This window comes from Alosa pseudoharengus, unplaced genomic scaffold, assembly GCF_046254945.1.
Source record: "Alosa pseudoharengus isolate Yale_2024_CS ecotype anadromous, Long Island Sound unplaced genomic scaffold, YU_APseudo_1.1 YU_APseudo_1.1_scf_12, whole genome shotgun sequence".
NCBI classification, from domain to species: Eukaryota; Metazoa; Chordata; class Actinopteri; order Clupeiformes; family Clupeidae; genus Alosa; species Alosa pseudoharengus.
In genome coordinates this window covers 19,926,503-19,954,117 of record NW_027468587.1, presented here as the reverse complement: position 1 = coordinate 19,954,117, position 27,615 = coordinate 19,926,503, and the positions used below count along the sequence as shown (strand labels likewise).

At 44.0% G+C, this 27,615-nt stretch overlaps 1 protein-coding gene across 2 annotated transcripts; it reads right to left on the bottom strand.

The window, feature by feature from the left end:
* Positions 1–1,464: 1,464 nt before the first annotated feature.
* plekhf2 (pleckstrin homology domain containing, family F (with FYVE domain) member 2) lies at positions 1,465–27,615 on the bottom strand. 2 transcript variants are annotated; one of them, XM_076280416.1, is made up of 2 exons: positions 27,260–27,615; positions 1,465–5,361 (listed from the first exon to the last, which is right to left on the bottom strand). In XM_076280416.1, exon 2 carries the CDS (start codon positions 5,348–5,350, stop codon positions 4,613–4,615), a length of 738 nt encoding a protein of 245 aa, XP_076136531.1. In that variant the 5' UTR covers positions 5,351–5,361; positions 27,260–27,615; the 3' UTR covers positions 1,465–4,612. The 2 variants fall into 2 exon arrangements, with proteins under 2 accessions (XP_076136531.1, XP_076136530.1); XM_076280415.1 differs by lacking the exon at positions 27,260–27,615 and adding an exon at positions 17,327–17,405.

Sequence of the window (27,615 nt, the reverse complement as noted above, 5' to 3'; positions counted from 1 at the left end):
TAATATCGGGCCCAATCACTGTAGTAATGCATTCTAGCGTCGACTTAAACGCAAGGAGTGTGTGGCTTCGCAATGCTGCTTCCTCAAAAACAACATCTGCTCGCATGTCTCGATTCCTGTTTAAGAGTGTAGATTCAACTTAACAAAAACTTAACAATAAGGATTTAGGAAAGAAAAAGACGCCCTCACATTCCAAGTGATCTTTTCCAGAGAGAACTCTGAGGCAAACATTTTAATTCCAGAAAAGTATTACCGCATACTTCATGTTCTTTTCCAGAGTGAAAGACCTACTTTGTAGAGGAATTTTAACAAGGACCCAAATGAATCCATGAACAAAGCTACTACAGTTAAGCACTACCATCACATTACAAAACCTCTATGGGGAATGGGACAATGATACTGGCTAGCTACTGCAACATGCGCTCAACATTCACAGTAATTTGGGGAATTATTTGAACTGAGCGGAGTATCCAGTGGATCTGAAGTGTTAGATAGATAGTGTGAGATTTTCAGGGTTTCCATGCCCCCAAGGCAATAGGATTTTAGGCATTCTTCCTCTCAATAACTCCAATTAGACTTAGCAGGCTGAGTTCACTCAGATTTGTATTGTCACCAATTACACACCCATGTGCAGGGGTCTGATGTTGATAAACTTTTGGGGACCAACAACATGCTTGGCACTGTGTGGGGGGAAATTCCACAGGTTAGGATTCTTCCAAGAAAAAAGCCGCAAGAGGAAACCCAATCCAATAACTCAACCTGGTCAGTGTTCCGCTGTAACAGAAATAGTCCAAAGGGCAACTGGTCATCAGATTTGCAACCCAACTCATGCAGAGCGGTTGCCTGCTAACACAGAGAGAGAGAGAGAGAGAGAGAGAGAGAGAGGGAGAGAGAGAGAGAGAGAGAGAGAGAGAGAGAGATGAAGGTGTAGGAGGATTAGCCTGCGTAATGACATTAATCCCGGATGCTGTTACCGCCGTGCCTGCTGAGAGGCGGGGCCATGACCCCTCTTGACAAACAGGAACTTCAGGAACACTGATACCATTTCCTCCGAATCGGTGGCCCCAAAAATTATTTTATATATGTAATGAATTTAGAGTGGAGGTTTTGTTTGCTGTGCACACAAAGAATATTTCTGTTGCTTTATGATTACTACTATTATTATTATTGCAATAAATGTGACTTATTTATATTTTTAGGCCAGCAAGTTCTCAGAAGGACCCCTCAGGACCACTGCCATGAGTCACCATCCGGTCTATTAGGGGTCTCCTAGCGCATCAATAAAACACAGGAGTCAAAGCTTTTGGTAATAATACACTGTATTTCTTTCCTCAGAAAAATTAGTATCTAATAATGATATGTTTGATTACATTCTTGTTTAAGCCCTTTCATTCTTTAATTTTTTTCCTTAAGATCAGGTAAGGGAACAAACCATATTCATGGACTGAAAACAACCCGAGAGAGAAGGATTTTGTCTTTTTAAATTACAATAAAATTGAATGGTTCACTCCAACTAATCCAAACAACCAAAAAAAAGACAAATTATATTGTTCAGTACATATTACAACTCAAGTTTTTTTTAAATGTATCATTTCCCTCACATCTTCTGTCCCAAACATTATTGCTCACAGTCTAGGTGCAAAAACGCGTCATCTCAGGTTTTGCATATTCCACCGTTACTGTCTAGCATCCTTTCCACTTTGGGTCCAAAGAGTTCATTTGGGTTTTAGTCCCGGTTCTAGTTGCCCTTTGGTAGCGCTTAAGGCCATTTTCTCCAGTGTTCGGAAAGGCTTGTGGACACGAGTCCCTTGGTCCAAGCACCTTTCCTTCGTTAAAGTTTGAGAAGAGAAGTACTGGTTTTACAGTCGTTCCAGAATGAGGCCAGTTCAAAGGGCAGAAATTCAAACTACATTAGAGAAGAAAATAAAATCTGTACATAATTTACAACACTGGCAAGACTGAGACCGGTAATCTTACATGAAGAACTGGATTAATGTAAGATTTTAGTTAAAATGTGTGTGTGTGAGAGTTTGGGGGGTGTGGGGGTTAAATGAACATGCATGAATAGTTTCTGGTGTAAAATTTAGCCAGACTTTACAATTTATCCAGACCACACTTCAGTTTTGGTCTCTTTGTTCCTGTTAATTCCTTGGACAAATTACATTATAACTACCTGAAGTCAATTACTAACATTAAAACCAGTTCAAACATAGGACAGCAAGATCATCAAGTCTGAGATACATTTCCGTAAACCCATATGAATTAGTTTTTAAAAGCCATGTGAGGTTTTGTGTGCACAAGCAGAAGCTGACAGAACTGTTTCCATGGTAAACAGCAGACAGCAAATATCAGTTCTGTGTTAATGCAAACATCTTCTTGCATATTAGTTCTAACAGTCAATGCTCTTAATTTTAAAAACAAACACAAAGTATCCCTTTTCAATGTCAGTTTTCGCTTGTAGATAATGACTTTACACACAGTTATGGTTCCTTTTTGAGGATATTAGCCCTTAAAAGGTGTGGGTTTTTGATCATTCTACCATAAGATTCCATTCCGCAACAATTGATGGTTTCTAAAATTCTATGTTGAATTCAATGAACCCAGATATTATTTAGAACATTCATTTTCCAACATTCCAACATTCCCGTCACACCGGTGTGATGGTACACCTTTAAGGGTTAAAAGCATCTGTACTGGATGTTCACAGTCACCTGTGGTTTATGAGTTAAGTAATATCGGGCCCAATCACTGTAGTAATGCATTCAAGCGTCGACTTAAACGCAAGGAGTGTTGTGGCTTCGCAGCGCTGCTTCCTCAAAAACAACATCTGCTCGCATGTCTCGATTCCTGTTTGAAGAGTCACGAGTTCACCACAGCTTCACACAGAAACTCACACACACACACACTTACAGGCCTGCCCACTCACCTACACACACTCTCTCACACTCACAGACACTCAATGAGGGTTAGCTGGGAGAAGGGAGGGAAAGGGGGGACGGCTTTCAAATCGGACTGACAGCGGGCGCTTCCTCCGACACTACGCTCACTTCCTCCCGAGTAAGAGGCCCTGTGACGTGACGCAGCGCCAGGCCTGGGCTCTGCCAGATGCTTGGACGAGAACAACGCTTGTGGCTGATGCAATAGAGCACCATGGGTCTCCTCTACATGACCAACACCAACAACTAGCTATCAGCAGAGACCATTGCACGTCTCTGGACTAGAGGCCCACATTCTCTCTTCCTCTTCCTACTCTAGGCGTTAGGCCTAGACCTGAATTTTTTTCCGGCTGATTTACATAAAGCTGACAAGGGGTTTCCATAAAACTGTGCTATCAAATATAGACTTCTAATCTATAACTCTTCAAATCCCTAGATCCACATCATATACAGCCACAACATAGAGGAGTCGGTAAACATAGTGAAGCAAGCGTCACTCATGTTGCGCCATGGTCCATGGACTCGATTCTTCTAAGACTGAAACATGGCTTTCACTTTTACTATGTTAACTGGACTTTCCCTGAAAAATGAGAAGAATAAACTTGCTCCCCTGGCGGGTCAGAAGGCACAGTGGCGGTAAAGCCATTGATAGGCTTAGTTTTGGGAACCTGCATAAAATAACCACACACACACAAACACACACACACTCACACAAACACTTTTAAGAGCTAGCAGTCTCCAAAGTGACACACTGATTTGTCTTAAGCAAGTATTCATTTGACTGGCATGATCTACTCAGGACTAAAATGCACTTGGATGCATTCTACCGGGCAATATGACTGAGAGGGGCCTTGGGGACAGAGAAGGGGGGGGGGGGTGCATCTCTGTTCTATAAAAAGGAAGGTAGACGGTACAGAAATACTGATTCAGATTCTGAATCTAGACACCTAGAGTGCACCTTCTCAATGTCGTCGTCATACGCCAAAAGGCTAAGAGCGAGAGATTATTTACAGCCTGTGCTTGAGCACTACCACCATGCTCTTCCCTGCCGTAATGTCGGCATGGCGGCAGCCACTGCGCACCATGTAAGGTCCAAAGGTAGCGAAACAGAAAATCACAAACGCAAAAAAGCCTGAGGGGACGAAAGCTGCTCACCGCCGCACACCAAAAGGCTGGATGGACTCTGCCGAGAAAAAGGAGAGCGAGGTGGTGCTTGTGAGAGGTTCTGGGAAAGGGCAGCGGGAGCAATCCCGCTCCTGTAGTGAGACTGTGCGGAGATACACAGCCTGCTGGAGTAGTATAGGGGGTGAGGGGGAAGCAGGGGGCTCCGCCTAGTGTTTCGTCTTTATGGAGGACTGCACCTATTTCATTAATCCATCAGAACAAGGATGCCGTCCTTAGACTTCAACAATTCAATTGGAAATTTACTGCAACACGGCATGTTGGAAGTGAATAAAAGAGTTTATATCAGTCCTGCAAGAGGACGAGCTGCAAAAGCGTTATATTAGCTCATGTCAAAATAAGTGTGAGTGGGTGGGAGGGTGAACAAAATTAAGTCAAAAAGCTCTGAGTGGACATTAATGTTCATGAAATCCAAGCTTTGGGCCGGGCTGGACTGGGGGGTTAGGAGGGACACCAGGGGGAGGTGAAAGTGGGACCGGACCTTAGCCGGTCTCTCAGTCACTGCTGTCGTCGTCGTCGTCGTCATCAGACAGGTTGTTGCCGGGCGAGCGTCCGTACGGGTCGGGTCGCGGCACCGTGTGCAGCCCCGCGCCGAGGGACAGCTGCTCGTAGCAGAACCCGCAGACACGCACAGGCTTGGACGACTGGCTGGGCAGCAGGAACTTCTTCTCCGAGCACGGGCCGCACACCACGAAGCCGCACTTGCGGCAGTGGTGCCGGCGGCTGACCGGCGTGAACTTGACCTTCAGGCAGCGCATGCAGACGGTCGCTTCCGAGTCGGGCACCCAGACGGCGGCGTGCTCACCGCTCGGCGCCTTGCCGCTCTTGGCCAGCAGGTCGGTCACGCACTTGCCGATGTGGCTCATCCACTCGGACTTCTCAGTGGCGGTGGCGGCGTAGACCGCGAAGGACTTGGTGGGCGTCTTGATGAGCCAGCCGTTGCGCAGATCGCCCTCGTCCTCCACCGTGTCGATGGTGACGCTCTCCAGGGGGATGATGTGCTGCTTGTTGTACTTCTTCTTCTGGATGACGATGTTGCCGTACACCAGGATGTCGTTGAACAGGAAGAACTGCCGCGCCTTGGGCTTCTTGCGGCACAGCTTGGTCAGCACCCCCTCGCCGATGAGCACGCGGCCTGGGATGGCCAGTGGCTGACCCGCCGTGCCGAAGCAGCCCTCCACCACCGCGATGCGCTTCGAGTTCGCCTCGCTGTTCGCCAGCCGGTCCACCATCTTTACTTCACCTGTGAGGGGATGAGAGAGAGAGAGAGATTATTCTCACAACATTCCTCCAGTGTCTGAACTTAACTCCGTGTTCACTAGACAGAAAACAGATTTTAAATTAAATGACCTTTCAAACATCTATTATGCACAACTAGTGTTGCATTAAAAATGTCATTCTCGATTCTTGACTTGGTATCGAAACAATAATTTTGGTATCGTGACAACACTATGCACAACCTATGCCAATTAAGACACTACTGAAACTACAATCTGTTCCAAATCTTTCATAATGTTGCCTGAGAAAGAAAGTACAAGGCTGTTTCAGAGGGCTGAAGAAATACAGACACCACAAACAATTTCGTGTGAGGGAGAACACCCTCCACTGTCAACTCCTGTTTGGCACTACGCCCCATGAGGTTTCACACTGTAAAAGGTTACCCTTTTAGAGCGCGGCTCATTTGCACGCGCCATTTTCTAATCCCTGCCCTTCCTGCACATTAGCATTAATGGACTGTCCAAACGATTTAATTACCGCTCAAAACGAACACAGAGAGAGAGCAGTCGGAGCTCTTCACAAAGGAGGAAACCACTGACCTACATACTCGCACCCCGCCACACACACTTGGGCTTTGCTCCCTAATGTGTCCCGGACACAGTTTACAAACAGGTGTGAAAAGAGCGCTCTTCCTGTTGTTTGTCTCGACCTATTCAAAGGTCATGTGTGGTGAAACTGCAAGGAGCCTTGACGTTCATCTCTGGTGGCTTTTATTCTCCATCATCCTCCTTTGCAGACAGGTGGCTCTCAATGAACAACTGTGTGCAGGCTGTGGCACCACGCTGGAGGAGCCAGTGTGTGTGTGTGGCTGCACACCATGAGCTAAAAATGACAACTGGCACAAGCTGAAACTGAGCAGAGAGAAGAAAGAACCGAGATGGGCATAGAAGCAGCTCCTGTGCAAGAACGTGCACATCACTCTCTCTGTGTGTAAATAATACAACTAGTTGCTGCGGTGCCTAGATTAGATGGAATCAAACGAGATAAAGAGTCTGAGTAGAGTAGCACAGAGAGAGAGAGAGAGAGAGAGAGCGTGCGAGAGAGAGAGAGAGAGAGAGCACAGTAGCCCTGGTATCACAGGATGCTCTGAAACCGAAAGCCAAAAGAGTGAGTGCAGGTGCCAAACAACACAACGTAAATTCCACACACACACCGCACAGCCACACACACCTTCTGTGAGGTTTTCAAAAAAGCCTGTGCACCTGATCAGATTCCTGCTGAGGTACATGGCACGCCAGCACCCCTCCGGCTCCACTACAAAGGCCTGCTGACCCCCCATGCCAATACGGCTCACCCCTCTTTGAACAGAGAGGGAATAAAAAGAAGAGGGCTGGCACTTTGTCTCTCTCTCTCTTTCATTCCAGCCCTATCATCACAAGCTGGGTAGTCACTGGGGCATACAGTAAATGGCAGGGATGAAATGAAGACAGAGAGGGGGATGGAGACATAGAAGGGCAGAGGCAGAGAAGGAGGGAGAGAAGGGGAGAGGCAAAGAGAGGGAGAGAGAGGAGAGAAAGAGAGGGGAAGAGAGAGGTAGAGAGAGGAAGGGAAAGAGGGGTCAGCTAGGCAGAACATCAGATAGAGGGTGTGAGAGTATCTATATGAAAGGGAACAATGGAGAGAACAGAAAAGAGAGAAAGAAAGATAGATAAATAGATAGCGGGAAAGACAGTGGAAAGCCTGAGGACAGAGGGACTCACTAAGGAAGCAAAACAAGTGAAGCTGCTCTGATTTCATTTCAGATCGCAGTGGCACAGCAGCAGTGGCACAGTCCTGATAAATGCCTCGGAACAGGGCCATGCTGGAGAGGTGAGAGCTTGTCCAAATGGACTGGCCTCCCACTACAGGGTGTGTCACAGAGCCGTATATCTCTCACACGGGTGAAATGTCCTAGACTGGGGTTATCGCCTGCCTAGGAGGCACGAGCTCACGCATGCTGTCCTGCATCGTATGGGCGATATATATGCTGCACCAGGGGCGATTAAAAAAGCTTAAAATATAACTGTGAGCGCTATCCTTTATTTTATTACGTTTATTTTTGACACTATTTTGGATTTAGCACCCAGTCGTGAATAAACCAAGGTATTGAGCGTGTTAATCATTTTTTTTTACAATATATATGCTGTCCCACATGACAAGTCTGGCCTTTGCATCATATGTATCGCTTCTGTTTCACAAGCACATGCCTGATCATCTCACTCCGAGGCTCTCAGCCAATGCCTGATTGGCACACACACACCTCTGCATCAGGAAGCTACTGATACAGGAGCTCAGAGTAACCACAAACACACACACAAACACACACACACACACACACACACACACACACACACACACACACACACACACACACACACACACACACACACACACACACACACACACACACACACACACACACACAAACAAACACACACACAAACACACACACAAACCTCTGCATCAGGAAGCCACTCATACAGGAGCACAGAGTTGCTACACACACACATTCACACTACTAAAACATGCATGACATGGGTCAAAAACGTATCAAAACATTTTTCTACTAATTACAGAAGACTAACTACTAATTTGACACTTTATTTTACAAAAGTTTAAAGTAGATAAATGTAGTGGTATTTATTATGATTTGTATTAAATAATTTTTGTACATTTAATTTGAGGCGGAAACAAAAAAGAGCGGTTATTGACATTCACACATCACATAGCCTATAGCCTAACTTGTGGCTGCATAGACAGGGTCACACACACCACGTACGCATGTACGCATGCACACACACACACACACACACACACACACACACGCTCCATTGCTCTCTCTACTGGAGGCTACATGTTGGCTCCCGTCCTCTATCGGTGCTCCGCTGTCACTGAGGCCACGCATCGCAGTGTCTCTCCCATCTGCGGCTGCGGTGATAATTGGCATAATTACCCCCAAAGAGCAGTGGGCAATGGGGCGGGGGGGGGGGTTGTGCCATGCCATGACATGCCATGCCGTGCCCTTGTGGAGGGATAGCATGGCCCGCTTCCAGACAAATCTAATATAGCCTCCTATGGATTTGTAAGGTTTGAAAACGAACAAAAAGAAAATGAGGAAAGAATTAAGAAATTCCACTGCCTACACAAAGACATATGGCTAAATTCGTTTTCTTCTCAGCGCTAATAAGGCTTAGGTTATTGTAGATAGCACTGGGTCATGCAAAACAAATTTGTGAAATTCTGGGAGGGATTCAGTCGTACTATAAACAACCACCATACAATCTCAGCATGTTACGAGAAGACTCTTATGTAAGATCATAAGTAAAGATGTACAAACAGCTTATCACATATGTTGAAAACTGTCTATAAGGAAATGGGAGATTTAAGGCAACTTCCAATTTCATAATTCATATTCTTCCTCCTACTCTTCATTTCAAATGTGAAGCCCAGGGCTGAGATTAAGTGTTCTGCCTTAGCTTAGCTTTGGCTATGGTGGAGAGACAAAATTCTTAAATGAGGAGAGGAGGCATGCCAGGAACAAAAACACAAAAACTCTCTCTCTCTCTCTCTCTCATCCTGCATTGTGACTTATGACTCATCTATTCTATATCACCGCGCGGGTGCTGTTAGCGAAGGAGGAAGGCGTCAGATAAAGCGGAAATTACAAAGTCCTGGATGGAGAGACACACATGGCAGAGCTGTCCATCAAACAGATGGCCTTGACGAAACACAATTCTGCCAATACCCACAAACGTTTACAGATTTTTCTTCACAGTGGAGAGCAGCAGCAGCAGCCCTCTGTCACACTCCCACTGGCTTCATACAGAGCCTCAGGTGGAGGGTGGGAGACCAAATGCAGCCTGCAGGTTAGAGTGGAGGCAGCAGTACAGTCACACAGCCGCCGTCACTGGCCAGGAGAGGAGCATTCATGGTTCATGTGTTTCTGAAGACAACAGGACATCAGTGTGTGTGTGTGTGTGTGTGTGTGTGTGTGTGTGTGTGTGTGTGTGTGTGTGTGTGTGCGTGCACGTGCGCATGGGTGTATCTTGTGTTTTATGTCTGCGTGATATGCATGTCTGTCCTTGTTAAAAATGAGTGCCGGGTCTACTTATTGAGAGGCTACATCTGTTGTGATGGGACCGGTCTGCATTCACACTGATTCGATGTAATCAGTCCTGTTCTGGGGACAGCCTGTGTGGAGCCGTGCCATGTTGCACTGCGGATGTCAAAGGCATCTCCATAATGGAAATAACCCAAACACAGACACAAGTGTCCAGGCACCCCTGAAGCTGAAACTGAGCAAATTGTTGACTCCACCAAATACATAAAATGTATCTGCATAAATGCATATATCTGCAAGGAAATCTCTTTGAATGGAAGTCGCTGATGAACTAAATAACTGTAAATGTAATATATGGCTGATGAACTAAAAAACTGTAAATGTAATATATGGCTGGATCCGGTGTAGTGCTGGGCGGTATGACCAAAAATGTACATCACAGTTTTTTTTTTTTAAATTTGGTTTCACGGTAAATTATGGTATTTTTTTTGTTCATACATAATCAGGTGTTCAGCATTTTCTACTGGTTGAGAAAGGATTTGCTGCAGTAGATTGACTTAGGATGGTCATGATGAGTGAATATTGTAGAATAATTTCACACTTAGTAGTAATAGCTTACAGGTTTGCATGCCACCAGAAAATGATGCTGTTTACAAAGAAGAGCCACTCATGATTCTGAGTTTATTACAGAAGACTGTTACCTAGCGTTCACGGGCTTCGGAAAAACCTTTCTCCGAGTGAAAACATCATCATTCCGCGTCATTTACGTCACTTAATGTGTGAGTCAGAGGTCGGAAACTGGGGCTAGATTTTGCTAACAGAGTTGCCCAGTTAGGGGCTCGTCATCACTTTTGTCGTCACGTTGTAGTTCGTTTGTAGTCCATGTGGCCTTTCATGTCCAACAGTTTTAATGTAAACTTGGGAATTTGCCCTTTTTATCACTTGAAAAGCTGCATATCTTTCTTTCACGAGCATCTTACACTATATTTTAAGCAAATACAGTTGTTTGTTTAGGATTAGTGAGTGTATGTTTTAACCTTTGTTGTGGCATCCGTGTTTGTCACACATTCGATGGCAAAGCACTTGAACACTTGCTGTCGGAAAAACAAAGTAGCCATGGGGGCGGTCCTTGTCATTCCGAGGTGCTCTGAATGCACCATTAAAGCGATGGTTCGGAGTAATTTCACTCTAGGGTCCTTTGCACCATGACCCCGAGCCAAACACCCTCCCAGAACCTGTTTTCCCTTGGTCGAACCCTGGTCGAGTAGCGCTGTCAGAAACTAATGACTTTCTGCAGGCGCTTATGGAACCTATAGAGTATCTCGTAAATTACCCCACTAGTAATGCCCTGAATGATACGAAACTTCTACAGTAGTACAACTATGTTCTGTACTCATAAAACGAGGCATTGAAAAGTTTGTAAGTACACCAGGAGTTTATTTAAATTACACTTGCCAGATGGATTCTACTCTCTGCTGCTATCTACCGCTGCGTCGACGTTACTTCCGTGATTTGCGAAAAGCCTGTAAAAGTCCTGGCAGGAAGCATGCATAAGGATGTAGATCCAGGAATGCACTAATATTTTGTTCGTAGTACCAGTTTGCAACAATTATTAGTTAACATATTTAAAAAATATTAAAAACTGGATATACCAAAAAACGTTGATGTAATCGCTTCCTGCCAGGACTTTTACGCTAACTACGCTGTTGGTGTTTCGTTTTATGTGTAGGGACCTTGAGCAAGCTACTGACGAGGTTTGATGCTGTTTTGAACAATATTACTGGTTAAAAAATGCTATTTGGGAAGCGTTTCATTCATGGCCCTTAGCTAATCCACTGTTTGCGATTTGGGGCTATAGTGTATACTGGAGCAAGCACTGTAGTGGTTGATCAATGAAAAGTACGGTCTCCACGGCTTATTTGATGTGTTTTTAATGCAGAAAAACACCCTTGGGTCAATTTTCGCTGGAATTACACTTTAAGGTGTTTTGTGCAACTGGCCCCAGAGCACTAGGCTACTGTTTACCCCCCTTGTCCCGCAGTCGCACCATGCGTGTTTAGAAGCGCAACATTCATATCATAACAAAAATATCAGTATCTGGTGTGAACCGGTATACCGCCCAGCCCTAATCCGGTGGAGTGGAAAGAGGCGTCTCATATAGCCAATCAGATCAGAACTAGCCTAGTTAATTCCCTGGACTCAATTTCCCATTTCCTGGAGAGTGAGATTAAGGGCAGAATGACAGCGCGTGAAAGACATTAGATAAAGCCTCCGAAGGCGCTCAGCTCCATTTTGCCTATCCAGCAGCCATCCAGCCATCCATCCAGGGCTGGTAAAGGCGCCTTCACATTACAAGATGGGACACGTTCCAGATGACTCATCTGCATGCTGCTCGCTCTGCAGTGGCCGGCAGCAGCCCTGCTCAGAGCGGGGGGTGGGGGGAGGGGGTGTTGGAGGGAGAGGCCAGCGCTCAAGTGGCGGTCAGTGTGGACAGCGCAGCGCAGGGGCTGGTGGACACAGGGCCAATCTCATTCCTGGGGGCCTTTCACAACACAGCTGGCCAGTCCACTGCCTGATTTGATCCCACATGGTGCCACCACAGATGCACATGACCACGCACTTGCATCAGATGGACTAATAGGAACACCAGAGGTGCTTTTCTTTTTCTTTTCTTTTTTTTCTTTTCTCGTCTTTTCTCCGGAGCGCGCTCGCCGAGCAAAACAAGTGGATCGGGTGAACAGATCGGGTCAGAACCGCAGGGAGCTGAGCCAGAGTCCGGGGCGTTTTTTTATTTCTATTTGCTGGATGTTGTGCGAGGTCCACCCTGGGGCTAACCGCTGCTCCGATTCTGTCAGCCGGGATGATATGATCAGAGAAGGGGAGGAGGGGACATGTGCCACTCTTCATCATTTCAAACTCCCGCGGACGTGTCAACAGGACAGTGTGACAGTGTGACGTGATTATGACTACCAACCCACTGTGACCTGGATTGCGGGAGCGGGAAGTGGGAGCGGTCTGCATACCGAGGGGGAAAAAATCAAAACAAACAAACAGACAAACAAACAGCCCGACCTGGCGTCACTGATATCACCCTCTTACTCGTGCAGATATCATAACAGACCCAAGGAGGACTACTAACCACATTTCTGGAGGCATCCTCTGAAAAATATAAATAAATACACAAAATTCAAGAGGCATAAACAAACAAGAAGGCTCAAATATCAAGCTGACCCAGGGCACAGATGAGGAGACGACTTGTATTGTATTTCTGCAATTCATCAAATTGTTACATTGTTGCACACTGCTCTCTCACACAGACATAATTGTAAGCTTATATGGTGTTTCTCACAGCACCCGAAGCACTACCCTGAGTCACTAGCCGGAGTCATTCTCTGACCACCCAGAGAGAGGGAGAGGGTGTGGCTGAGGATGAGCAAATCATTATCAATTTGCCTCAACAAGAACACCCTGTGACCTGATGGTGACACTGGCTCGCGTGACTACTGCTAGTAGATACAAGCAAAACGCAGCCTGATCATGTGTAGGGCAACCTTTAAGGGCGCAAAACCAAAGGCTGGTCCTAGGCATCTGGCTTGTTTTTTAGTTTGTTTGTTGTGAACTCCTTCTGAAACAAAGTATGCACTTGGTGATCATGTAAAGGAATATATGTTTATTGAGTTGCATCTGTGATCTGGGCTTTGATGACTCTCTGGCAGGCCTTCACTGTAAATGCACTTGGAGCATAGCTGCAGAACCCATAGAGCAAATGCCCACGACACCGTTCCACACCCAAGATGACCTAGTAAATGAAGGAGAGGTGGCTGTTTTTCTGTCCCTACAATCACCCATCATCTAATGTGCACACACTACAAAATAAGATCACTGATACCCCCGCACTTGTCAAAATAAGACAGGGACTTTAGAAAAGCCAACCAGATCTGTTTTATGCAAACCTGGCTAAATACTCACTCGTGCAGAGATGTGGACTATGTACCGGTAATGTACTTATTGTGTCCAAATGCCACCCACCTCTAGGTCTGATCATGAGGTCATCTATCTTTTGCCAAAGTATTACCAGAAACTAAAAAGGAAAAAATGAACCTACTTCAAGTGACTCCATTGAAGAACTAAGGGGCTGTTTAGATGCCCCTAATAGCCTATGAACAAGTCTATTTTATGCATTTTATATACAGTATAGGCCTATTTCTATTCTATGCATTTTATATATAGGCCTATTTCCACCTACTACTGTGACAAGTTTCCATTTGAGTCTAATGGACAATAAAGTTTCTCTCACCTTCTTTATCTTACACTTCTGTTGTCTTCCTCTGACACAGATACTTGCCCAAGTTGCAGATATGCACAGTGGCCCTATACGACAATTGACCTGTTGCTAAGCGCCACCCTTAGAACGCAGATGAGCCAATCACAGTCCAGCCTCAACAGACTCGGACATCAGCTCAAACAACTCCATAGGACACAACAGGGAGGAGGCATAAAATGACAAAATCGACGTAATGTAGGCTACTAAGCCAACAACGTGGCCACAGCAACCAGGTTCTCTGTTAAATCCCTTGGCTAATGATGAAAATGCTCATTAGCCAACTACTATATTCTTACTACATCGAATGTTAATATGGCCTAACAATCAGTCTCAATCTTCAACAATTTTTTATTCAACTTTTTGCACGGTGATCTGGCTACTTGCCTCCACTTTAAGCTTGTCACCTTACATTTTGAAGTTTTATAACCCTCCATAGCATAATTAAGTCCCTTTTGATTACTTCTGGAGGAAATTAAATCCTTTATCAACCAAAAAGTCCTCAAAGCCTGCTTTGATATACTGTCAGCTGCCATTCTCCATAATGTATTTCTAATCAAGTCTGGTATGTTTGTCCGAGTTTCACACGGTAACAATGGGGGGCGGGGCTTAGGTCAATTAGCCATGGAAATCTCCCCCCTCTCTCTCTTACACACACACACACACACACACACACACACACACACACACACACACACACACTCCCTTTCAGATAATGACTTCATAAGCAGCTGATCCAGTGGCATGAAATGCTGCTGTGGGTGCCACTCTCCTCAGAGGGCTCCAAAGGGCCCTTAATAGCTGGTTCACTACGAGAATGACACATATCTGGCCAGCTCATCTCCCCTGGCAGGCAACATGGCCTCCAAATTACACAAGCACGGCTGATTCTGTGGAATAGCCACGAGGCTTGATACTATACCGCCAAACAATAGCGCAGTATGAAGGCTGATGTACTTGATGGCTTCAAGAATGTGGGTTAACCACCACCCAAGATTACGTTAGCCTACATCAGATTTGAGACCTAGCCTACATGAGACCTAGCCTTGTGTGCTGCTATTAAGGCAGCTACCAGACGCAGCAGCTGTGCCGTTTTAATGCAATGCTTTATTACACCACAACATGGACTCAAAACTGTTTCAGTATAGGCTCATGTTAAATAGATTAAGCATAATTTCAGAATTTGGCTGCGACTTGTTTCTTGAGAGTCAATATGACTCTTGGCAAGACATTCTCAGCTATATGAATCATCCCAGCCAGCAGGTACATAAGCCCGCTAATATGCAACCACCATTCCTCACATCTCTCTCTCCCTCAGTCAGACCCACACACGCATTTGCACGCACACACACACACATACGCACACACACACACACACACACCTCTTAGACTCAACATTGTGGTCATGCTCTCAATATCTTATATGTGATGGTTCTGAGTTAGGGCTGCACGATATTAGGAAAACATGCGATATACGATAACATTATTGAGTCCTGCGATAACTATATAACTTGCGATATTTAATTTTAAAAAAATAATAAAATATCCATTCTACTTGCTGCTAGCATAGACTTTAGGGTTGGGGGGGGGGGGGATAAATGTATACATGGATTTCTATGCAACGTCATGAAAACATGTGTGCGCAACTAAGAGGCAGAAAGCACCATAGAACAGCATAGAGCAGGGCTCTCCTTGAATAGAATAAAATGAGTTGTGAAAACTGCACCAATTCGAAATCACGATGGTTAGAGAATGTTCAATATGTTCAATATCCCTAACGGAATGCATGTCTTCACCAAAAATGACAAAATACAATGTTATATTAATAAAGCAAATAAACAGCAAACTCTGAAATATAGCCTGAAATGAAATGGTATATCATTGAGACAACAGGGGTATACAAAAAATTCCGATTGTAGCTTGCAGCAGCCGACTATTTAGGTTAAGTTTATAACGTTGTGGACGGCCACCAAGCGTCTTCTGCCCCATGGCTGCGCGCGCATCTAGTTTTGTTGGTAAACGAGAAACCCGTGTATAATTACAGAAATAAATGTATAATTTTCTACATAAAAAATATAAAAAATTATGTAGGCTGGGCTATATATGGCCTGATGAAAGTGGACAGCTAAGAGACCTACTGACTAGGCTATCGAAGTTGTAAAAGACGGATAGACAGCCAATCTGAAAACTTGTGCACCAACCAGCGGAATATTCCACATTGCCAGCCTTCGCTGGGCCTAGCAAAAAAGCTACTTAGCCTAAGCTATATCGCGGCGGTCACTCATCTAAAATCTTAAGTAGCCCAGTCTGTAACCTCATACGCTGCGCATCCCACGCTAGACTACGAGGGCAGCGGAAAGTGAAAGTAAGGGGCTACGATCGCAGTCCAACGAAGTAGGCTAAACAACTTTTACAAATAACGAATCCTGATTACCTCTCTGCTGCTGTCTGGGGCTTTTGCTAAATGCAAATCATGAAATACAAGCCTTACAGACAGTGAAAGATATCTTCTGATCCTATAACGATAACGAAAGAAATTGTTTATTTTAACACGGTGGGGAAGGACGCATTTGGCGCTGTGCTTGTAACACGTCATCCTTCATAAAACCAAAATATTTCCATATAACAGACACGCTTTTCCTTTTAGTGACCAATCTCTCTTCACCCAAGTGTAACCTACCTTGTTCGACTCACTATCTTCAGCCATCACGATTTAGCTCCCACCAACACCTAAAACACCGCGCACCTAAACTGGATCAACGGGCTTCGGGCAGCATGACAGCATCGGTTTGGTAAAATATGTTGACATTCAAAAATGTATCAAAATGTATCGAAAATTAAGTAATCTTGGCGGTATGTCTATCGCAAGCATTGATATCGCGATAACGATAGATTTTAGATATATCGTGCAGCCCTATTCTGAGTCCTCCAACAGTGCAGGTGGTGTTTAGGCAGCAGGTGTGGGACAGAAGTATACCCTTACTCCCTCCCTCCCCCACACCCACACCCACACAAAGGGACAGTTGCACGCAGGGGCAGCAGCTGTGTGGTGAGAAGCCCAGAAACCAGATCCTTCCCCTGGCTGCTGACACTGAATCTGGGTCTGGCGGTGGAACACGTGGACCCCACACTTAACACAAATGTCTTAGACGGGGAGGAGGACTCAAAGGGTAATTCTAACAGCACTCAGCTTGTCAATCTCCCACACCATTAAGCTACTCACTCACTCCACACATGTGTTCCGCTCTCTGGTGCAAGTTTGAGAATGAGTCAATGGCACCACATGCATGCAGAGCCAAACCGTTTGATCACTGGCACCCCACTACCCACCATGGGGGCAGTGGTAGCATACTGGCTATATGGAGCTGGGCTAGCATGCCGCTAGCATGAAAACTTGCGGGTTCAATACCCGGCTTCCACCGTTGTGCCCTTGAGCAAGGCACTTAACCACTTAACTCAAAGTTGCTCTGGGGACAATGGCCCTTGTGATATAATTGACATGTAAGTCACTTTGGATAAAAAGCGTCTGCTAAATATAAATATAAATATAATATAAATATATTTCCTCACCACAGGAGCACAGCATCCCATCAGCCTGCTATAGAGCTGCCTTCAGGCCTCTTATCAATGTCTGCTCAGGCTCGTTCTGGAGATAGCACAGAGTGGTGAGGGACTGTGAACGTGTGGTTACGAGTGAAAACTGTACGCACATGAGAACAGCAGTGAGATGAGGAAGCGCATTCATGTGTTTGTCTGTGTGTGTGTGAATGTAGTGTGTAAAACAAAAAGTCTCTGCTTGCTAAAGTGTGTGAAATCAGGCACTGAGGTTTGGAGGTTGAGTTAAGTTCCGATGAGGTATGTATAGAACTGAAAGTGACTGTGAACTGTCAGTGTTAACGGTTAAATAGGGGGAGTAATGCAGGACCATTGGACATGTCAATGTTAAAGGTTAAATATGGGGGAGTAATGCAGGAGCATACTGTAACTGTATGAGGAAGAGCACCAGACACAAATACGCGTGCGTGCGTGCAGCTATATGGGCACGTACATAAGCGATGACCCAGTCTGGAGGAACCCGCCTGTCTGACGTCCATAGCGGCACCACTCTGAGGCTCAGTGGGCAGTGTGGAGGTGGCCCCAGAGTGGTGAGGGCTGATTGGAATCTGCTACTGCTACACTCATGGGCTTCGCCAGACTCAGTCAGTGTCCTCAGCTGTATGGCTAAAGGCCGCCAGAGACCAAGTCGGACGTCTGATAACGGTTGGTCGGTCGATGAGCATTGCATATGTCGGCATGGTCTAAGCACTAGAACCCTAAGCTGTTTTTAGGGCATTTTCACGAGCTTTATTCATAAGGATTTATTCTGGTCATTGTAAGTGCCACACACATATATTATATATTGTTTTTTTCAGGAGAGTTTAGGCTATTCAGATCTGCCATCATTTCATGTATTAATACTAGCATTGATTTTATTTAGATTTTTAAAGAATTAAAATATAAAAAGTGTATTATAAAAGTTCTTATATTTCGACATGTATCTCACCACAGCAAGCTCACAGCTCTACATGCATTTCATGTGTGTGTAGGGCAGACTGTCCTGAATCGGGCAATATAATTGCCATGTTGGAGGGATACTCTGGGGCTGAGCAATTTACAGAAATATTTGCTGTGTGATTTACGGAAATAAATGCCATTTTTTATTTAGTGATGAAAAATGACCTTTCTGCGCTCCATATCTGTGACACGAACTGATCTGACCTGACTTGACCCAAGGTTGCGTGTTAGCCTGCGTGCCTGTGTCTATGCAGTCATAATAATTCTCAACTCTTTACTGTATTGCCATGAACAAAGTAAAGGCAAAAAAGGTGTTTATTTGTTGAACAAATTAGGATGCAATGTGAGCCTTGAATTGGATGCCATGCAGGAATTTGCTAGGATCTCAAAACCGGAATATGAACATGCTTTGCCATAGAGAAACACATGATAGCATTGGATTATAAACATGCTTTGCCACAAGAACAGACAAAAACGTGGGGTAAGTCCAGCTATATGAAGTTATTATTTTGCTGTCACTTCGTCTGTTTTATAACCCAGAAGGATGTACTTGGTATCAAATGATAGCTCTGAGTCTCCTCTTTCATCTGACATGCGTGGCATATCTATGCGATCATGGGTGCGTGAGTAATTCAAACTAGAGTAATGAGTGTGCAGCGTTGGTTTGTGTACATGACGTTATTATTTTGCAGTCACTTCGTCTGGTTTTATAAGCCAGAAGGATCGATAAACATGGTACCAGATAGCCCTGTGCCCCCTCTTTCATCTGATATGCTTGCCATATCGATGCGATCACGGGTTCGCGAGTAATTCAAACTAGAGTAATGTTTGTGCAGGTGAATGCAGAGAAGTATAGACTGTAAATATGATGCAATTTGATTTAATTTCATGATTTTTTTTAATTTTCATACTTGATCGTACAGACAAGTGTTTAGTCTCGTTGGAAAGCCCCACTTCTGCTCTGTCGTGCAATAAAGGTTTCATCTCGCTGCGATGAACCGTTCCGGAGCAATGTAACAGAGAAGAAAGGGTGTGTTTTTTGACGCACTTTGCGTCAATCGGGTTCTAAGGGTTAAGATGCTATGATCCCTATTAGGCTCCACAGCATCAATAAGTACATGATGGTCTCACAGTGAACAGAAAAAGGAAACTTTAAAGCTGGAAACAACAAACAAGCTCACATCTGGTTGCTTGTTGAAGACCCTTTTTTTGCTGTTACTGCAAACATATAAAAAATATTTTTAAGGATGGCCTAAAATTCATTAAAATTTTACCAAAAGGAACCTTATTGTTATAGAATGAGTGGGTGGTGCACCTAAATGTTGTGCTGGTACGTTTCAGAAAGTGCTACAAGATGGTTTGTCCAATAGGAAGTGTATGTGATGACTATCAAGGTTGTGGATTTCGTAGATTTCGTAATTTTATGAACCTCGGAGCCTAACAATGCTTGCAAACTCTGCCAAGCAATAGTCTATAGCAATAATGGATATCAATCAATAGTACTAAATACTGGCAATTATTTTAAAGCAACACCAAAGAACTTTTCCTCTGTCAAACGCACTATTTGTTTATCCAGCACCGGCTTTCCACAGACAAGGTAGAACATGTTGCATGATTTTATGAAAGTACGATGTATTGCAACTTCAGATGCAAGTCAAATTTGTAGTTTCTTATGTCTCATTCCATCGAACTACAGATCCGCTACCCGATCTGGCAAACTTACATAGTGCGGTTATAGCCGATAGAGGGCTGCGAAACGAGTGCAGAAGTGCCGTTCACCCTGTTACGAGTTGATGAACCACTGAAACGATTTTGGAAACATTATTTTAAGGTGCAAAAAACTCTTTGGTGTTGCTTTAATATCAGGGAACCCTATGACAGTGAAAAAATTCCGTGAAAATGCATGGATTCCAGTTGCTGCTACTGGAAGCAACTTTTACCCAGAATTATTTTTGGAATCTGATCCCTTGTCATACCTGTTCATTCGTACTCGTCGCTCGACTTATTGTGACTAAATTCAAGATGGCGGCGAACGGTAAACTTACTCAAGGTATTGTCTGTATAAATAGTCTTGTAAATAAACTACCAGTTCTCAATGTCTCGTTTTAAATGTCAAGGCCCTCGGAAGTCTACCAATAAAGTATGGAGCTACTTTGAGCCTCGTAAATGGTGTAAAACTGTGATTTATTTGCATGGCTAGGCCGATGCCCGAGGCACCCCCTTCGAAAAACTGTTGGTAGCATCGGCTAACTAGCGCCAGATTTCTGAATGCAGGGGACAAGCCGAGATGAGCTATGAGACATACGTTCACACTCGGTATCATGTTTCAACACACTTTAGGTCAATATCACACCGGAATTCTCCTTTAATCTTAAAATGAATGATTGCCACAAGACCATGTCTCTCAGAAGAGTTACAAGAAACCCTGAGGACCTGACAGACTGCTCTTCAGATAGCAGACGCCTGCTTGTTTTGGCAAACTAAGCAACTCAGACACCAAAAAGAAACCAGACTGTCAGTCTGATATTTGTGGTTTGAGAAGGCCACAGAGATGTCCATCAATGTCATCATGTGTCTGTCTCTACTTTTGTTAAGTTAAAGATAATATCTTAAAATGCTGTTATCTTTTGACACATTGTAACAACTTTGGCTTGTAGAAATGTACACCAGAAACATTCTTCTGAGCCTTATTAAAACACTAAAACCACTCCAGAATGACTTGAATCCACTTTTATTTAACTATATTAAATCAACAGTGGGCTATATTTCTTTTTAAGAGCTGTCTGTGATGTTCAGAGACCCCCCCCCCCACACACACACACACACTGACGCCACTGATGCTTACCTTGCTAATTCTCCCCCGAGGCACATACAGCTGTAGTAAAAAATTATCTGCGCTGGTGCACCATAGCAAAACCATTACCAATGGATTTGTACATTGGCTGTGTCACATCACCACGTGACGTGATCCTCGAATGCCTTTTAATAAACAACCACTTCAAACAGCCGTAATCCAATTAAAGCCTGTAGGAATGCTTGTTATGTCTTGGTAACAAGCTGTTCATCCATGGTGTTTTCTTAGTCAATACCTTTGAAAGCAAACTAACTGAAAGAATAATTGTATAACTCTTTTGCCAACATCACTATAGTACAGTACAGCCACAAATCATTGACACATTAAATAAAAACGAAATAGAATAGAAATTGCACTCTGGGCTAACAAAGAGCTATATGTGGGTGTCAGCAGCAGCAGCAGACAGACTTAGGAACAGAACCACTTCACACTCAGGGTGAGGCTCATAAAGAGGAAGCTCATATGCATATTTTCAGGTTCTACAGTGAAGACTAATTATATCTTCTGCTTGTTGAAGCTGACTTACATCTGCTGCCTGCATTCTACCACATTCCACAGACGAACACCCTCGCCAGCCTCTCAACTCAAGACTGTGAGCTTGTTTATGTGGAGCTTAGAAAGCCTTATACACCTCGACCACAATGTTCATCACAAAGCCAAACATCCTGCAGAGCAAAGTGATAAGATCTACCTTCACTTCTGTCAGACAAAAAAACAGCAGGTGAGTACAGAGTAGGCACAACTTTCAATCACATGAGATCACTGCACTTTCTCCCGTTCCCCATCTTGCAATTTGGTTTATCAGTTATACCATCTTCTTGGTACGTTCTCTGAGCTTCTAGTGAGTCTGCTCCCAATATGAAGAGGCGTTCCAGAAATGTCTAGTTATCCATTCATCACCTGTTGATATAATTGCAAGGTCTTACATTTTCTTCAATTACTAAACTGTCTTGGGGCAGCTCAGCGGAAACCTTACCTCGAGATTCCTGCGAGCGTTTCTCAGACTTCGCCTAGACGTCAGGATTGCGTGTGCATACGAGCAGTCTTTCACTCCGGGCAGCACGTGGACTCCACAAAACACACAAAGCTATCACACAAAGGCGATCATGCTGGGAAATGTCATGGGTTCTAAATACACCTCACTGGGAGGGAGACAGAGACAGATTATCTCAGACGCAAAAACAGCTCAGCTCACAGACAGCTCAGAGGATAGGATCTCCAAAGGCCCGCACTCTGTAAAAATCCTACTGCCTACAACTGATATGAGTGTGTTATCAAAGGGGTCGCTATAGCATTCAACCTTGAACCTTAATACCACAAGTATCTAGGACCCAGGAGGTCTCAGGCACTGTAAACAGGACTTCATACTGCGAGTTCTGGAATGAGGTCAAACACTATTCTCAGGTGCCTGAGATCCCCAAGAGCTGCCAGCTGAACGCTTTCGGTAAAGGGATAATCATTAACTGTGACAGGTTCCTATTTCCCCATCATCTCCCGTGTGTCCTGAGGCCACTGTTTAGCCTACTATCTTTTCCAAATGTATTCCGAGCCTACTGAAATGAAAGTATAGGCTTAATTTTCTTTTCAACTTTTCATTTCTGTCTTTCATCCGTATACGGTATATTTCATATATTTCATCCGGATATGATGTGCTCATTGCCTTTTTAATACAGCTTGGGCAGTGTGTAAGTTAACTTTGTTTGCTCATAGCACTGGTGCCACAGCAGTTGATAATTTTGTAGCACAATCAAAATCTCTAGCATCAGTGTGTAGTTAAACACCTCATCTGTTGGTGACATTCTAAAATATTTTAAATAAGGTGTCACTGGAGCTAAGCTGGTAAATCATCCATAGCACAGGCTGCCTTTTTAATACGGTGGGTTTTGTATACATGTCAATGCTGATAGGATAGAACCTCTGACATACCCACCGCATGAGGGAACACTATCTCAAAAGCCTGTTACACATCCTTGCACACAGTTCCGCCCAAACATGCTATTCAAACCAGAAATCATCGCAAATCACAGAAAACGTTTTGCTTTTGAAGATGCCTCTGACTGAATCTTCACCAACAATCTCACCCAGTCATGTCATCCAATCAGGGCACAGTGTCAATCCCGTTGAAGTCTGTTCCACTGCATCAAGTCACCAATGACCCCCCCCCCCCCCCCGAAATACAGGCTTTCAAGTGACTCACAACTAACCAGCCGTTTCCTTTCCATACACTTAAACTACTACATGAAAAAGAACTGCAGAAAAGAGCAAAATTACCCCCAGCTTGAAATGGGCCTGGCTGACATTGCGTGGCTTGGTAGAGTGGGTCCATGGAACATCTGATGTCTTGATGTACAACCTTGGGTGGCCACCGAGACACAGATGTGGGAAATTCCCCAGTACAAAATTACAGTGTGCCTCCTTTGCATGTGTCACAAGCTTTCCCAGTTTCAGACGTGGAACTTCTCAAAAGGGACTAAGCTGAATGATATTCAACAGCTTTAACCATACATACTTGTGGAGTTTTCATGTCAGCCTCAGCATGCATCTCCAAATTGACTCTCAATTGTAGAATTAACCACTTCAATAGGTCTAAATAAAGACAAATCAAAGTTTTTTTTTTAATGTTACAAATAACAATCAATAAGCTGATAACCATCAAGCCTGAACCTGAAATTGCCTTTTTCCGCTGTTGATTACCCTGTTATCAGCACATGACTCACCTTGGTGTCAAGAGTTCAATTTCAGTACTACAGAGAGCAGTTGCTCATTCATTATAACCAATTTAAAATGGCGTCATGGTCAAGTCATTGAGAAAGCTCAGAAACACCCTTATTTAGGCCTACACTGAGTGACAGGGCATATGGAATAAGCAAAGCAACCCACCCAGACTTGCCACTGGTGTGGTGCCTCCTGTTTTTAGCTGATGCAAACAGTCTAAGCTTGTCTACGCTACCATGTGCCTCTAGCAATTGCACACACACTTGCTTGAGTCAACACATTTTTCGACTCAGCTATTTCCATTCTTGCGAGGCGGGAAGTGCTAAAGTCTCTGGGTGGGTGTAAAGGTCCTGCAACAGCCTGACAATTACAGTGGCTGCCTTGTCACTTCACGCCTGGCCACTGGTGTTGTTCAGGTAGGCACATTTGTATACTGCTCTGCCTTGTACAAGTCAACTAACCTACCGGTACATGTCCAGGTATTATAGAAAGCATCTGATAAAAAGTGGTTATGGTTCCTGTGTAATATACACACACACACACACACACACACACACACACACAAGATCAGAATATCTGACATTACGTAAAACAAATTCTGTGCAACACCTACACAATGAAATAGCCTGAGGGCTTACACCACAAAAAGGAAAGACACATTCTTCTCACTACTCAGATTTTAAGAATGAGCTCAAAGTCCTAGATATTGAAGTGCAGGTAAAGGCTAGAGTCAAACCTGAAATAAACATTAGTAACGTTAGAACTCTGCCAGCTGGAAACCCATAAAAATGATCCTGTGCCGACATTAACATTTTAGCAAGACCAGATGCCTGCGGCACACAGACAAAAGACCCCCAAACATTTTCCAGGTTCTAGTAGGGTCAGAGTTTTAAAATGCCTCAAAGCTGCTTGAGTGATGCCAGAGAGAGAGAGAGAGAGAGAAAGAGAGAGAAAGAGAAAGACAGAGAAAGAGAGTTGCAAGAGGCAGGCCTAGCTCTGAGTGATGGCATCTGTTTCTCTCATTCATACTTGCTCATGTGTTCAACACATTCTCCTCAAACTTAGCCCACCACTCTCTCAGACTAAACGCCATGCACTAAAGAGAAATCATAGTCCAATATCCTTTGGATGGCATCACGGTGTTGTACAGTATCTTCTCAGTTTCACTCTGCCCTTCAAGGTGAGAGAGACCAATCAGAAAAGTAGTGGAAGAACTGATCAAGTGATCAAGCTTTCTAAAGAGCCTAAATGCAGAAGGGACATTTTTTTGAATAACAAAAACAGACACCATTACTGATGAGGGGAAAACAAGGGCTTTTCCCGCCACTGCTAATGACCACAAGCTTTCCCCCTGGACAAACTGGTTTCTGAGACATTGACTGGTCATTGCCATCAGTAAAATACAATGTAAACCATTCTGGAAGTATAATTGTTTGTCTTCATATATAAGGAGGCAAAGACGAGAGAGAGAAAGAGAGAGAGAGAGAGAGAGAGAGAGAGAGAGAGAGAGAGAGAGAGAGAGAGAGAGAGAGAGAGAGAGAATGCCAGTGCCCATATGAGCTAAAGATGTCTAGGCCTAATTCAGTAGTTTTATGATGGCATTGTTAGGTCCCACAACAATTTCCACCCTAAATGTTCTGGTCATGTCCCGAGTTGTTCAATAATATGCCATCATGAGACTAGTTCATTAGACATCTCAAGGAGCTGATAGCAATAATGTTACACCTTTAATCCGTGAAAGTGACTGCTTGTCTGTCAAACAAAAAACTAACTGACTTGCTCCTAGGTCCCATGACATTTCCTAAGCAGGCTATATTTCGTCAAATCGGCAATGCATGGCCCAGACAGAAACAAACAACCCTCAAATCCAACAGCATGGATACAGACTGACAGGTGAGGCAGGTTCATCTCATAAATAATACCAGCACATGAGTTTCTCTGACACTATTGATTAATGGACCTCTTCTTCAGTGGTTCTGAAAGTGTGGGGCGGGCCCCACTAGTGGGGAATAGAGACATGACAGGTGGGGCACGATGAACAGGACATTTCTATTTTGTGCCTATCTTTGTTTATTAATACCTTTCTTTTTGACAAGGAAGATATTTCAAAACAAAATAGCCACACACAAACATAGGATTTATAAACATACTGACATATGAATTAAAACATAATCAGGTCCAGAGGACTTACACGGTCGGGAAATGTTACCACTTTGCCGGGGTGATGGGGTCAGGTGGGACTTGAAAATGTCCCACCTCCAAAGTGGGAAATTACAGAAAAAGTTTGAGAACCACTGTTCTAGAGACAGCCCAATTAAGGAAGTGTTAGAAGTGATGGGGAGGCTTTAGGTTAAATAACAAACACATTATGGACCATTTAAGTCACAGCAGTGATGACGTGATTTCCCCGCTTGGACAGATACTTTCTGACGGTGGGAACAAATACAAAATAAAGTGTATCCACAGCGACCGATGCCTTTACTAACCAGCCTCTGACGCGCCTGTAACATTAAAGATGATTTTGTTTATTTAACAGCCTGTGAGTTCTTTGATAGTGGTGGTCATAACGGGAGCACCGTATTGCACCTGGAGTTAAGTGAAGAACTGAGCCAGACTCCAGCGTCAACGTCAGTTGCACTGGGCTTATATTTCTGTGTTGATTTTTCAACGATATGGTGCTACTATTGCTGCTAACTTTAAACTCTAACGTTAGCTGCTACACACCAATGTAACGTTACTGATACCCTGCCCTGCTTGTTTACAATAGGCAGGGTAACGTTAACTAAGTTAAGAAGCAACTATAAGTTCACGTCACTGACCGCTTAGGTTATCCTACTTTGCATTTACGGATAATGTTGTGTTTTTAAAAATCGCTTTAAAGTTGTACGCATTATTCTTCCTCATAACTGCTTAACAAAACAGATCATATGGACAGCTAGCCGTATTATAAATGCAACTTAACCTACTAAGCTTATTGACAGGCTAGCCGTTTCCATACTGTAACGTTATAAGTTAGCTAGCAACAGCTAGCCGATAGTTCCCGAATGATCCAGAGTTTTTTCAACAGCTAAACCAGATTGGAACTAATGCATAAAACACCATCCAACGCATTTAATACATCGGCAACATACACAATCGTTTAATTGAAAACTAAGTTAATTTAGGATGGACGAGCGTATTCGTCAAGTCGACTTACTTAGCTATTAGCAAGTAAGTTAACCCCGACTGTATCCCAAGTGAAGCTAACGTTAGCACGAGAACCTATGAGCCCATTTCCAAGTTCCAAGTCCATAGTAGCAGGCTATCGCTAGCTAGGAACGCTAGGAAAGTAAGCCCATAAAACAAACAAAATCGTGGCAATATATATTAAAAATACGTACCTCGCAAAGACAACGTATGCCAGTAAAGCTGGAGTGACCTGTAATTCCCAGATAAAATTCCAGATTTGTCACCCTTTCAACTTTGCCTCTGTCAGTAGCAAGGCAGCAGCTGTGGGGCACTTTGCGGGCAATAACAATATGGCTCCGTAAAGTTGTTCGCGGGATTGGAAACGTCACTTCTCAAAAGACAGTTGAGAAGGACAGAGACGTTCTAATTTGATAATAACAGGAATACACAACACAGACACTGGACAAGCTGACAGGTTCATATACGAGACCTTCGTCTCCATCTGTCGTGCAGCCAATCACTAATCTTTTTCCGACTTTCTCTTCTTTTTCGTCTTTGTCGAAGTTGA